The sequence below is a fragment of the Labeo rohita genome, chromosome 7 (assembly GCF_022985175.1).
Source record: "Labeo rohita strain BAU-BD-2019 chromosome 7, IGBB_LRoh.1.0, whole genome shotgun sequence".
In the NCBI taxonomy this organism is placed as follows: domain Eukaryota; kingdom Metazoa; phylum Chordata; class Actinopteri; order Cypriniformes; family Cyprinidae; genus Labeo; species Labeo rohita.
In genome coordinates, this window is record NC_066875.1 from 9,824,760 (window position 1) to 9,839,671 (window position 14,912).

Consider the following 14,912-nt stretch of genomic DNA (forward strand, 5'->3'; position numbering starts at 1 on the left):
CTGCACGAGACATGTACATGCACTAGTGCATTCACACATTTGTCCTTAAGCCAGGCAACACATTACAGCAACACAGACACCTCAAGAATAGCGACAACAAATCACAGTCACCACTGATGCTGCGAGTACCTGAAATAAAATCAAGATGACTAATTGTATACCAAAAAACATGAAAAGTATAATGGCTGCAGCACAACAAAACATGGACCATTTCCGATAAGATTCTTTTTCACATTTCCGGAATTGGAAGTCAACAGAACTACAGAACAGAACAGGTCGACAGACACTACAACAAATATAATTTTTGCTATCCCATTTGACCCAACAGCAAAAGGAAAAAATCCACAATTGCATTTATATGACTTTCCAAAAGAGGAAAAAAAATGAGACATTGATTACATTGGTCAGAAGAGATAAAGATGTAAAATTTACCATCACTCCCTTAGCCATTGTATTAGAAAGACTAGCGTTTTTAGCGTTCATTAACCATGCTTCTGTAATTTATTGGCAAGGTAATAAAACACAAACTATAGTGTTATAAATGTGACCCTGGACCATAAAACCAGCCTTAAGTAGCACCTTAAGTATATTTGTAGCAATAGCCAAAAACATATAGCATGGGTAAAAATGACCAATTTTTCTTTTATGCCAAAAATCATTAGGATATTAAGTAAAGATCATTTTCATCAAGGAAGATATTTCGTACATTTCCTACCGTAAATATATAAAAATTGATTTTTGATTAGTAATATGCATTGCTAAGAAAGTCATTTGGCAATTTTCTAAATATTTTGATTTTTTTGTACCTCTAGATTCAAAAGTTTCAAACAGTTGTAGCTCGGTCAAAACCATACATCAATGGAAAGCTTATTTATTCAGCTTTCAGAAGATGTATAAATCTCAATTTCAAAAACTTGACACTTATGACTGGTTTTGTGGTCCAGAGTCACATGTTTAAAAACATTGATAGATTTATTTAAACATGCCATCACAGTCTGTATTAAAGAAGTCGTCCACTTCCAAAACAAAGATTCACATATCATTTACTCACCCCCTTGTCATCCAAGCTGTTCATGTCTTTCTTTCTTCAATCGTAAAGAAATTATGTTTTTTGAGGAAAACATTTCAGCATTTTTCTCCATATAATGAGCTGATACGGTGCCCTGATTTTGAACTTCCAAAATGCAGTTTAAATGCGGCTTCAAACGATCACAGCTGAGGAAGAAGGGTCTTATCTAGTGAAACGATCGTTATTTTTATTTTAAAGATACAATTTAAATACTTTTTAATCTCAAACGCTCGTCTTGCCTTGCTCTCGTTCAACTATGTGTATTCTGGCTCAAGACAGTTAGGGTATGTTGAAAAAATGTATTTTCTCCCTCAACTTCAAAAATCATTTCAAAATTCATCCTACATCGCTGCAGAAGAACTGACCCAGTCTTTGCAAAGTGAACATGCAAAGAAGATCAAACACCCTTAACAAAAAAAGGTAAAACAACGAAATAGGAGGATTTTGAAGTTGAGGGAGAACATGAGATGGGAATTTTTCGACATACCCTAACTGTCATTAACCGGAAAAAAACAGTCCAGGCAGAGTAAGACAAGACGAGCGTTTGACATTAAAAAGTATACAAATTGTATTATTTTTATGAAAATAACCGATAATTATGCTAGATAAGACCCTTCTTCCTCGGCTGGGATCGTTTGAAGCCGCATTTAAACTGCATTTTGAAAGTTCAAAATCAGGGCACCATGGAAGTCCATTATATGGAGAAAAATGCTGAAATGTTTTCCTCAAAAAGCATAATTTCTTTACGACTGAAGAAAGAAAGACATGAACATCTTGGATAACAAGGGGGTGAGCACATTATATGTGAATCTTTGTTTTGGAAGTGGATTTCTCCTTTAATACAAAAATGCCAGTTGATACAAATACACAAGCCAAAATGCCATTACGAGAAAATAATTGGTCCTCTGTTTGGTCAACAGGTAAAAGCAGGAACTTTAAGAAAATACTGTCAAGCGGAGCAATTTAGGACACTGGTCATTAAAAGTATAGTCATATTAATTTCAGATATCACAGTCTGTCAAATTTAAATAGAATTCCTTTTTATCTTGGTTATCTATAATGAACCGCCAATGGCACATCATGAAAGTTTGGTCAAAATTTTAAAGCAGTAAAAAAAAATGCTAATAATAAATGAATCAAAAATAAATAAATAAATGTTACATTATCTAGGTTCTTTTGACCAGCAATTTAATTACTAAGTCTTTGAAAGCGAAAAGCTCTCCAGTAACACTGCACTATAAAACTGATTCTGTTCAGTCACTTTCTAGGATTTTGTTTTTAAAACCTCATGAAACACTGGGTGGGGGGACAGCAGGATGGATCCCTTGAGCACTGGAGGTCCAGCACACTGAGAAATTCTATGCACATTATAAATTCACCCCTGTTATTCTAGCCCTTCCATAACAAGGACTCCAACAGCAAGTCCTGAAATTAACCTCAGTCCTATTTTGAAATGTTCTGCTATGCTAAGAGTGTGTGATGAAAACCACCAGGCAAATCTTTATATTGATCTAGAAATCATGTACAGTAAATAGCTGTTTTATTTAAGCTTTTATATTTATGTACATTTTATATGAAATAAATGATGAAATTACTCAATATATAAAAGATTTAAAATTGCTTGAAATATAAAAATGACTTTGCCATGTTTGCCACAAAATATCACTGGTGTACAAGTTTTACCTTTGTTGGGCATGTTTTTTAAAGCATTCAGCAAGACGAGAAATATTTTCTCTCTGAATACCATTTCGAAGACATCATATGTGCTAGTAAAAGGCTGATTAAAAGCATACTCTAAATGCCTCGTATTTAGCCTTGTTTAAAAGAGTGATAAGACCAAAAGCGCTTAGAGCAAAAACCAAAAACAAAGAAGGGTTTACAACACAAATTTACAGAGGCAAAGTGTTGCACACAGTCCAACTAAATGAATTTTCAGGGCATTTCCACTGGATAGACCTCTAACAGAAGGAGTCATTCACGTCTTAGCACGACACAATCTCCTCATGCTGCTAGATCACACAGCGTGTTGACATCAGTGGGGTCAGGGGCCCCAGCTGCACTGGGATCACACGCTGCACCCCCCTCACCAAAACCCCAGCAGACCCTTTCCTTCCCACACTGCCACTCTGTTCACAGGCACGTAGTGGGAGAAGTGATGCTGTGTGACAGATGACCCAATTACTTTTCTACTGTATCAGAAATCTCTCCCAAAACCACCACAAATAAACAAAGACTTCTCACACAACAAAAATTCTTGTTTCTATGCTCACAATGGATTTTTTAAAAATACGAATGCACATGTCAAAAGTTTTTAAATTTAAAACTGGTCTTTGTCTGCTTTAAAGGATTAGTTCACTTCCAGAATAAAAACGTCCTGACAATTTACTCACCCCCATGTCATCCAAGATGTTCATGCCTTTCTTTCTTCAGTCGCAAAGAAATTAAGGTTTTTGAACAAAACATTCCAGGATTTTTCTCCATATAGTGGACTTTAATGGTGGACAATGGATTAAAAGTCCAAATCGCAGTTTCAATGCAACTTCAAAGGGCTCTAAACAATCCCAGCCAAAGAATAAGGGTCTTACTGAGTGAAACGATTGGCATTTAAAAAAAAAAATAATAATAATAATAAATTATATACTTTTTAACCACAAATGCTCGTCTTGCACTAGCTCTGTGATGTGCATGCATGTCTTAAATTCACGCGTGACAGGTTGTTCGCCTGTGTGCTTCGCATCAAATAGGTAGGGTAGGGCGAAAAACATCTGACATCGCTGTTTTACCTTTTTTGGAAAGGGCGTTTGACTTTCTTTGTGGTTTAAAAGTAATAAATTATTATTATTTTTTTGGAAAATGGATAGATAAGTCTAGATACGTCCCTTATTCCTCGGCTGGGATTGAGTAGAGCCCTTTGAAGTTGCACTGAAACTGTAATTTGGACCTTCAACCCACTGGCCACCATTGAAGTCCACTATATGGAGAAAAATCCTGGAATGTTTTCCTCAAAAACCTTAACTGAAGAAAGACATGAACATCCTGGATGATATAAGGGTGAGTAAATTATCAGGAAATGTTTATTCTGAAAGTGAACTAATCCTTTAAGAAACAATAGTTAAGTCTGTGACAGTTTTTTTAAGGTTCCATTTGTTAACATGAACTAACAATGAAAAATACTTCTTAAGCATTTATCTAAGTTAAGTTAGTTAACATTATAAATACAGGCTTCATCTGGTGTTATAATGCATCATGCTCCTAAAAGTTAAAACCACAAATAAGGTTGTATATAAAGCATAATGCATGCATTATAATGCATTTAGAATACCCCCATAATGCATTATAAATACAGACTTAATAAAATTGGTAATCAAACTGTTTCTACACCAAATTTCCAACTTTTGTTTTGTTTGTTTTTTAGTGTAGACTATTGCAGGACTGAAAAAAGCAGTTATGCAGAGCTTTAGTTTTTCAGAATGCTACAAAATTAATTAAAAAAGCATGCAGTTTCTGCCTGTAAGACCTTCAGTATGTAATTCAGTGCATACTTTGAATCTCACATGAAGCAGTTTATAAATAGTTGATTGTGCAGTAGAATAAAAGGTTAGGCATGTCTACGTTTTTGCTTTTTCTCTGCTCACAAACACCTCATTACCAGTCTGTGAAAGCTGTCATGTCCTGTCAGCTCAAAGAAAGTTAAAGCCAACAACACTTCCCATGGTACACAGTCTGTTTATCCATGACCCTGTCATTTAGAGTTCATTCGGTCACAGGTTATGTGTGATTCACAGCACAATTACCATACTGACAATAAATGTGAGTGCCAGTCCCCTGTGAGGCTGCAAGGCTAAATCAACAAGCAACTACAAAAACAGTGAATTAATGTTGACTGACCATTAACTAAAAAGAACAGGTACAATTTATTACAAAAAGAGGATGAGTTAAGGCCTAATGACATTTCACTTCATTTTACAGTAAGCATCCTGATCGATCAGTTTGCAATCTCACTGGATGCACATCCTTCTATGCCTAGTCTCATAAATGTATGCAAACATACAGTAAGAGATTTCTGCCATGATGATGCAAATGCCAGCCAGGCAGTAAAATGTGGCTGCACTTGTGGTGGCTCAAAAAAACTCAAATCAGGTGGCAGCTAAAATTGTTTAGATGATTGCTGTACAAAATGCAATGCTTCTGTGTGCCTTTTTTTTTTTTTTTTTTTTTTTTGGTGTTGCCAAACTACTGTATGCGGTCTTTTCAAGATTGAATAGCTATCGTTCAGTTCAAATGTACGGTGTCCTGTTTTTAAAAAAGGGACAGTTGTTCTTAAATGTTACATCACATGTGGAAAGTCACTGAACAGGGTTAGGGAGGTTTGGAATTGTTCGATATTGTTCATTTTCTATTTATATAACCGGTATAAAAATACTTATTTTGTTTAGGGGGAACTATATGCCATATTCTTTATATAGGCTACATATGCTGTAAATCCTGCTGAGATTATTTTTTTGGAATTATCCACTGCTGTTTTTATACTTCAAATCAGTAAATACATAAATATTAAGTTACGAATTTAAGACCATCTTTTTGAAAGTCACAAAGCTGTTTATGCTCACCAAGGCTCCATGCAATTAATTAAAAATACAGTAAAGCAGTATTACAATTTAAAATGAATGTTTTCTATTTTAATATTCTTCATTTAATTTATTTTTGTGATGGCAACCCTAAACTTTCAGCAACCATTTCTCTTATGACTCGTATTATTATCAGTGTTGAAAACATGTTGTGCTGTTTAAAATTGTGAAAACCATGATGCACTTTTCTCATGATGAACAGAAAGTTCAAACAGAATTCATTTGAAAATCTTTTGTACCAATATAAATGTCCTTTACTGTCAGTTTTGGTCAATTTGATGTGTCCTGAATAAAAGTATTAATCTTCTTCCTCATACTCTGAGGGTCTTTGCATAGAAGAGTTTAGCTGTAGTTTAGCTGTACCATACAATTTTGCTGTACAATATCTTCAGCTGTACAGTATTTTAATTATGTCTTTTAATTATTTTCAGACATAATCAGAGTATTACAGTATAAGCATGAATGAACATTAACCTCTAATTACATCTTAATCATCAAAAAGCACAGTGTGTAAGAGATAATTAAAAACTTGCATATTCAATCACAAACACTCACAAAAACGCACACACATGTGCGCGTGCACACGCTTCCTGTATTTACATGATTTATTCCAGACAGTGAAGCAAACCAAATCCCCTGACACACAGTGGCCTTCGGCTGGGAGAGGGCTCATTAATCTGGTCTGAACTCACCCCACCTCCCCAACATCCTGTAAAAGCAGTTTTAAACAATGTTGAGGAGCCTGAGTGATACAGGAAATGTAGTTTGTGTTTATTTTTGGTCACTCATTCAGGACTTAAACTAGACGTGCAGACGGTGGGCAACAAAAACTCAGAAGACATGAGGCTGTTCTCATGGCAACTAAATCCCACAAAAAACAAAATTTTTCAGTCAGGGATTTTCCCCAACCTTTAACATGTAATCAGAATTTGTTTATTTAGCTAAATACAAGTTTCTTGTGTTATCATGTACAGTCAGTTATTCCATAGAAAAAATTTTAATATCTTTGTAAATCTTCCATTAATAATTTGTTTTGCTGTTGAAATGGTTTTTGTCACTCACATACACTCAGAATGTATCTATGAAGTTTCAGCTCCAAATACCCCATAGTTCATTTATTATAACATGTGGAAAATAAAATTTTTGGGGCATGTCTACAATAGAGCTGTATTGTTGTGCATCACTTTAAATGCAAATGAGCTGCATATTCCTGCCCTGTCCTCAGAAGAGGGCGTAGCATAGTGTATCCACCTCATTTTTCAATGCAGAAGTAAGCCTATGGGCAAGACCTCCACTTCATTAGCCGCTATGGGGAAATAACGAGAAGATTAACAACGCGCAGTAAACGGTAAAACTGTTCGCAATACAAAAAAGTGTGTTCATAATTAAGATGATACATTAAAATGATATGGTAAGACACAGCAATTTGCAATATCAAGCAGCAATAGGAGCTGTTTTGTACAGCTAAAAATAGCTGGACGCAGATGAGACCGGAAGCCAGACTCATAAAATTTGCAAATGGCCCCACCCACTCTTATGGCAAAAATAAGGTGGACATATCTCTGCTTTGCATAACCACAGCAATAAACAGCCGGTAAAAGCAACATGACTGAGAGCAAGAGAACCGGAGAGTCAGACACAGATGAACAGGGTTGCCAGGACCCAGAAAAATTTCCAGCACAAAGCTTACTCAAAACTTACTCAGAAGGAGTGAAAACTAGCCCAGTTTTTGCCCTGTCCAATCACAGCTGACAGCAGCTTTATTTCATTAATGCCCTTTAAAATAAACATTTAGATTTTATTTATTCTATGTTATGAATCTAGCAAGACTTGTTTATATGTATGTGCATATGAAATTATTTAATCTGTATTTTTTTTCTTTTACCCTTTCTTTTTCAATTTCAGTTTCAGCATTTTTCATAATAAAATGTAAAATTAGGGCTGGGTGATATGTCCAGAAATGATGATTTTTTTTCCATTTTATATTATTATTTATCAGAATATTATGCTCTGACTGGCTGTTGTCAAGTTTATTTCTGCTGTGTAAAAGCCTTAACATCTAATGCTCAGGGTGAAACTCACGTACTAGCTTGTGATGTGACATCCACCTCTCCGTTCTTAAGTTGCCAGGTATATATTCCAAGTACATTAAACATTAGTAAAAGTATCAATTTCAATTTTTCTTTGTCTATAGATACACTTTAGGTATCTGTGGTACATTATAAAAGCAGCAAAAAAAAACATAACCCACGGCTCTGTAATTTTTCCAGTGACTAGATTTTCAAAACAGCCCAGTTGTGCAGGAATACTATGACCCTGGCAACACTGCAGATGAAGGAGAGGCTCCAGCAGAAGAAACACCTTTGAGAATGAACCAGGATGTCTCGGAATGATTATCTGACGCATTTACTTGAGTTCTGACAGCTCATTTGCAGAGACAGAAGAACAAAACACACACATACACACAGAAGTACTGACAATATCATTCAGTATGTGCTTTAACGAAACTACATGCACACAAATACATTTAAATCGTTAGCTAAGGACTATAACGACATAATTTTGAGGCAAATTACCTTCAAAAACAAAAGCAAGCCACTGCGTCCTCAGTGGCTCAGATGTTGGGAGAAAATGAAGACTCTTATTTCAGATATTCAGTCTTACATCCAAACACAGAACACCAAGATTGCTTACAAGACTTTGTTGATGTCACAGCTGCTCGAGCGCGGAAAAAATGAAGGACAGTGTACAACCAAGCACAACGTGCTGAGGAGGAAAACTATGGTGGTAATGCAGGACTGTTAGTCATTGGCTGTGGGTGGGGCCTAAACAATGTGATGTCACATTGCTTAGAGAACCAAAAGAGCAGGTGTAATGAGACAGATTTGGTTTACTGGGGATTAAAAAATAAGTGGGTGGATTTTTATCATTGTAGGGTGGTTGTGTTCACACACTGCAAACACACATTTTTATCCAAACACCACGTAAAAGTGGATTTTGCATAATAGGTGCTCTTGAAGCCTTTGAGATCTCTGAACATTTTTTGTTTAGCAGACTGCCTGTGGCATAATGATTTAAGATGTGCTGCAACACAGGGTTAAATTGTTATACAACAACCTTTATTAAACTGCACAAGTAAGTAACAGCTGACTTCAGCTGAAGTGGCATGAAAATCCACTTGTGATCTATTTGGACAGCGTCAAAATATTTCATTCCAAACAGTTATGCAAGACCTCTCTCAATATCCAAATAACTGTCAGGAGTGAGGGGATCTGAGCTTCAGCGTGCCTTGCCAAAAGAGGTTATTATCTGAGGCAAAAGGAAAAAACAATACTATTAATAGCCCTTCGGGACACCATGATTTACAAATCTAGAGTGGGAAAGTCCACACTCTGGCACCCAGGAAGGAAAAATCAGTGAAACTTCCCTCAGTATCACAAAAGACTGTGAGACCCGCCAGCTGACACTATGACAGTCTGAGCCAAAAGACCCAGGTTTTTGGCAGTTGGTCAAGAAGCTGATTAATTCACAATCCAATGCCGGCAAACAAACTGAAACAAAGTGTGGCTAATAAAGGAGATCCTCTTCAGAATGCTGCTGTTGTCAAGTATTGACTGTGAAAAGCCGGGAGCCTGGATCTAAGGCAGTATCAACGAACCAAATGATTGAATAATGAGGACAAAGTGAAGTTGAGCTAGCCTTACATAGCCACCATTTTTTGTGTGGAGTATTCCTCAGACCATTACGAGAACGGACAGTGGGAGGGTGTAGAAATCATTTACACCTGTTACATTGGTGACATCCATATAAATCTTGTTATATAAACTAGCTTCATGCCTAAAATATGCTAGTCAAGAACACTACCCAATTGTCTTTATGATTCCATAGGTGAAATAATACACTTGGCTAATAATAACAGTGAGATGTGGTTCACTAAAGTAGGTCCTATTTACACCTGGTATAAGATGCATTTTCATCAATCGGATCACAGGTGGACGACACAAATTATAGGTGGGTGTAAAATGTTTGGAGCTTATCCACTTCCAACCACTTCCAGAGATAGTCAAAAAAACACTAAGCCAAGATTGCTTGCGTAGTGTAGACACTTGGCTGATCGAACAGCCACAAAAGACTGCCTACTTGCTGACCAGTGACACAACAGCAAAAACAAGTGATTCTTTACTGTTGTTCAAAAACACAGACTACAGTTGAAATTGTGGTTTGCACATAATCTGTTTAACCATGATCATTTAGTCAATATAATTTGTGCACCACACTCTGCAATACCATGGAAGTGATGTAGATTCTGATGAAATAAGAGCAAAGTTTCCAGGAACTGTCCCAAACAGAAGTGGTCACAAGAGACGAATTTGAAATTTATTTTAATACCAGGCGGAACAGTATGCGCCTCAGCTGACCACTTTTGTTCTTATTACCAATGGTCGGTTCACTGAAAATGCATCTTAATACCAGTTGAAAACAGGGCCCAGTAGTTTTTCCTCACGTAATACAGTTTCACTTGAAGAGACCAAAAAATGCATCTTACAAAAGGTTACTACCAAGAAACTGAACAAATTGTGAAATTCCTCACATTATAAATGGTAAAATTCAAGGTCTGACACAGAACAACACCTTAAGATATGAAAAGTCTGTATGGATTAAAATGAATAATATATCCAAAGTTGAGGTTTTTCACCTAAAAAAAAATTGCACATAACATGGTGGCAATTTTATTTTTTAGAAATAAAGTCATTGCACCCCAGCTAATAATCATGAAGTCTCCTTGAGTCACCTCCACCAGAGTGAAATAATTATAAGCAAACATTTCCCCAAAACTAATTAAACGTGGGTGGATTTCCTGGATAATTTCTTTAAAAAGTAAGGAATTAAACACACGTACCACCAAACCGTTTCTCACGAATCACATTTTAATTAGCACACTGAGGTAAAGCAATTTTCTCAGGACCAGCACATGACAGGCCTGGCGGTACATTTCAAAGTGATGAAGATGGTAATTAAGGGCTGTGAGCTGCATTACCTGAAGAAGAAAAAAGTGAATGGAATTTGTCACAGGTATATGAAGGAGTAAATGTTAGGGGAAGGGGCATTTTGCTTGAAATTTTCCAATTTGGTGATAACTGCTATCTGTGAACCTTACATTAAGGACACTATTTGAATAATATAAGATTACTGTACAGTACATTCAACTAAAAACAATTTTCAATTGGAAACGTCTCATTACATACCCAGCAGGCACACAGCGTCATAATCGTTGCTCTTTGGTTAAATTTCAGTTGCGACGTCAAGTAACCAAATTGAATGTAAAGTTAACGTCTAATGGCGACATTAATGTGACGTTCAATACCGACACCAGCTGACACTTATATTTAGTTGTTTTTAGGTTGTGTTTCAAAGTAACCAAAATCCAACTTTGAGCCAACGTCTTAAGCCAACATCATATTGACGTCAAATACTGATATTTAGTCATTAGGTATGGTGGCCAAAACCCAGTGTCTTTTAAATGTCATAATTGGAGGTTGGCAATGGTAACCAACGTTGGAGGTCAATCTGACGTTGGATACTGATGTTAACCCGATTTTAATTTTCAACCAAAACGCAACATCTGTCCTACGTTGGAGGTTGATGTCAATCCGGCGTTGGATTCTGACGTCAACTCTATTTTTATTTTCAACCAAAATGCAACGCCTGTCCAACGTCGATCTGACTTTATGTTGACGTCCTGTACCTGCTGGGCTTTTAAGTTTTAAGATTCTTTAAGCTACGATTTTTTTAACTTTTGTCTTATTTGTCTGAGACTACAATTCCTGTTCATGTGTAACTTTAGTTTCAGATGAAAGGTTTGTGTGTCATTCTCTTTGTATATCAGAATAATGGTGTTGGACTGTGCACACAGGTTTCTTTCTGTTTATCCCCACTGACCCATGACAAATGAGCAGCAATGAAGGGGAATTCAGAGATCCGTAAATAGCACAATCCTCAGCAACCTGCAATAATCAAGCCAAACCAATCTAAAGGTGCAGCACTTTATGAAACAGAGGAAAGTGTGTTTTTTCTCCCTCTCTCTAGTATGATTCCTGATAAATGGAAGGTAATTTTTTAAACCTGCAAATGTCATTAGTATTCATGCTACCAGGTAATTGCAGTTCACAATAACGCACGCACCATATTTACCGGAGCATACTGAGTGTACAAATTCGTCAAGCCATAGAAGAAGAAATCCCTTTTGGCTATGGCAGCTCAGAATGTAGTGCATGTTTTTTTTTCCAGTGTTAAATTCACATATTCCAGTAAAAAATAATGTGTAATAATAATAGACTTAAAACACAAGTATAACTAAACCATTCATAAGTTTATTTTCTCAAAGAGTGGAAATACTGTAGCTCTGTGGCATCTGCAACAAATGTCATTATTCAAAAGTGTCTGTGTGTAGAGCGCCAATATATATCACTGTTGCGTTGCAGGCGTCTTGAGTTCGAATCCTGGCTTTAGGACCTTTCCCGATCCCAACTCCCTTTCTCTCCCACTCTGCTTCTTGTCTACTCTACAGTATCATATTTTAATAATGGCAAAATGCCAAAAACAAATCTTTAAAAAACCAACAAACACAGCATTCGTCACTGTCGCTATTTACCCAGCTGTAAATAGAGGAGGGGCAGGACAAATACTGATCAACCATCCTACTTAACAACTGCCTACAACAATGGAGAAGTCAGTATTACTGGTTACTGCTTTTTTATATTTAGTAAAATTCTTAAAAACAAAATGAGATACTAATAATACATTGCCACCGTGGATATTCCAAATCACAGCAACTAAAGTGTCTCAGCTGGAAAACCGCTGTGCCACCAAAGTGTTTTCAAATGCCACCAGCTGGTCGTTTTAAGAAGAGCACCTGACATTTTTTCAGCTGGCTAAAAACTCTTTGGTGGACACACGTTATTGAATATTAATTGTTAGGCATTTGGTCTATTAGCCTTTTTTGCAGTTATGCAATATACTGGAGCCAAACCTGAGAAAGTAGACCAGAATATTCCACTGCGTTCCTGGACATGCAATTTGTGTAGCTGTAATTCATGAGCGGGGACAAATAAGCGTGCACAAGCGCCCTAATCATGAATCATTGGAATTCATTAACATACACGTTTAACCATCAAATCGGACGCTTCAAAGCATTTGTGAATCCAGAGGAGAGTTTTCGGGAAGATCTGTTTTATGCATAAATTACTCAGAATTTAGTCATATGTGACCTGGACCACAAAACATAAGTCATAAGTGTCTATTTTTCGAAATTGAGATTTATACATCATCTGAAAGCTGAATAAATAAGCTATCCATTGATGCATGGTTTGTTAGGATCGAAAAATTAAGAAAATCGCCTTTAAAGTTGTCCAAATGAAGTTCTTAGAAATGCATATTACTAATCAAAAATTATGTTTTGATATATTTACGGTAGGAAATTTACAAAATATCTTCATGGAACATGATCTTTACTTAATATCCTAATGATTTTTGGCATAAAAGAAAAATCGATAATTTTGACCCATACAGTGTATTTTTGGCTTTTGCTACAAATATACCCATGCTACTTAAGATTGGTTTTGTGGTCCAGGGTCACGTATATGTACGCAAGTTTCATGAATGAGGCCCATTGTGTGCATGGATATTACACACTAGAACTTGAACTCGTATAGACATTTAATACTAGTTTCTAGAATTTCCACTTTAAACATGATGATTAATGTCAAAAAATTATTGTTATAATATCAGCTAATTTAAGTAGTTTATACTGTAAAAATAAAAGCACTATAAAAATTATACAACTGCACCATGAAGTTCTTTACATTTAATTTATTTTAATTTTACTACCTTAAATTCACATTTGAATTCAACCTCATTTCAAGGTCACTTTAAAAGACAATCTCACTTTACCTGTCAACATATACAATATGTGTTCATTGTCTTTACTGCAGCTCACAAAGCTGCACTTACCAGAGGGGGCGCTGTCACAGTCATGAGTGTTACACTTCTTTGTGTTCTCTGGTCGAGGTTCGTGATCACAATCAACATGCTCATTTTCATCCTCGAGCTCAGCCTTAGTGTTGACACATTTAACCAGTCGCCGCTGCACACCTCCTCCACAGGACACCGAGCACTGCCAACACACAGACAAGACAAGGCTATTCAACCAGTACAGTTTCTCCAATCTATTCATTCTAGACTGCTCTTTAATAATCTTTTATCAGACGACACTATAGGAAAGCTTTGACAACGGACGAGTGTCTTCAAAGGACTGATATCCTAAAATCTGATCTAAAATTTTATTTTATTATTTCAGTAGATTAATTCTGATTTTAGATTCTGAAAGATCCATTTATGCAAAAACAAAATGCTGCAATCCGTTCAATCACCTCCCAGGTCGTAAGACATTAAAGGGGTCATCGGATGCCCATTTTCCACAAGTTGATATAATTCTTTAGGGTCTTAATGAAAAGTCTATAATACACTTCGGTTAAAAATTCTCAATGGTAGTGTCAAACAACACCCTTTTTACCTTGTCAAAATGAGCTCTGCAAAAATCATCCCATTCTGAGGGATTGTTCCTTTATATGCAAATGAGCTCTGATCGCCCCACCCCTCTCTTCTCTGTGTGGAGTGACAAGCTGCTTGGAGAGATTGTTTAGTTTAGCCGTGAAACTTGCTAACTAGCATGTTATTAGGAAAGGTGATTGCAAAGATTCATAAAAAACCCTTATACTCACTTCTGCTGTAAGCGAAGCTGGATCACGAACGATTTGCATGAACATAGACGCATTTATGTAGATCGGGAGGCGGATTTCCTTCACAAACAAACGTAATCCACTGCATCTCAGATGTCGGGAGTAAATGACGACCACTATATTCGTTATTACATCCAGCAACACAACACCTCAATCGCTCAATCTGAGATATTCTTGTCTAACTTACATCCCTGCTCCGGCATCGAAACAGTGGAGGTCGGACTGTTACAGCTCATCTGAGGTAAGATGCTCATGTTAATCAACTATCATGGGAGCGACATTATTATTTCAGGTATACATCACCCCTTTCAACTGAATCGCTAATGAGTTCAGTCAGATCGTATTTACAGGTTTTCAGTCTGACTAAGCCATCAGTCTGATTATGAATGCATTATTTGGGTGCATATGAATGTATTA

At 36.4% G+C, this 14,912-nt stretch overlaps 1 protein-coding gene across 2 annotated transcripts in view; it reads right to left on the reverse strand.

The window, feature by feature from the left end:
* The window catches only part of LOC127168172 (A disintegrin and metalloproteinase with thrombospondin motifs 7), a 76,871-nt gene that overhangs the window by 4,487 nt on the left and 57,472 nt on the right, over window positions 1–14,912 (reverse strand). For both annotated transcript variants that reach the window (XM_051114768.1, XM_051114769.1), the window contains exon 24: window positions 13,708–13,870. In XM_051114768.1, the coding sequence (XP_050970725.1) occupies window positions 13,708–13,870 (163 nt within the window). The remainder of the gene's footprint in view (window positions 1–13,707; window positions 13,871–14,912) is intronic.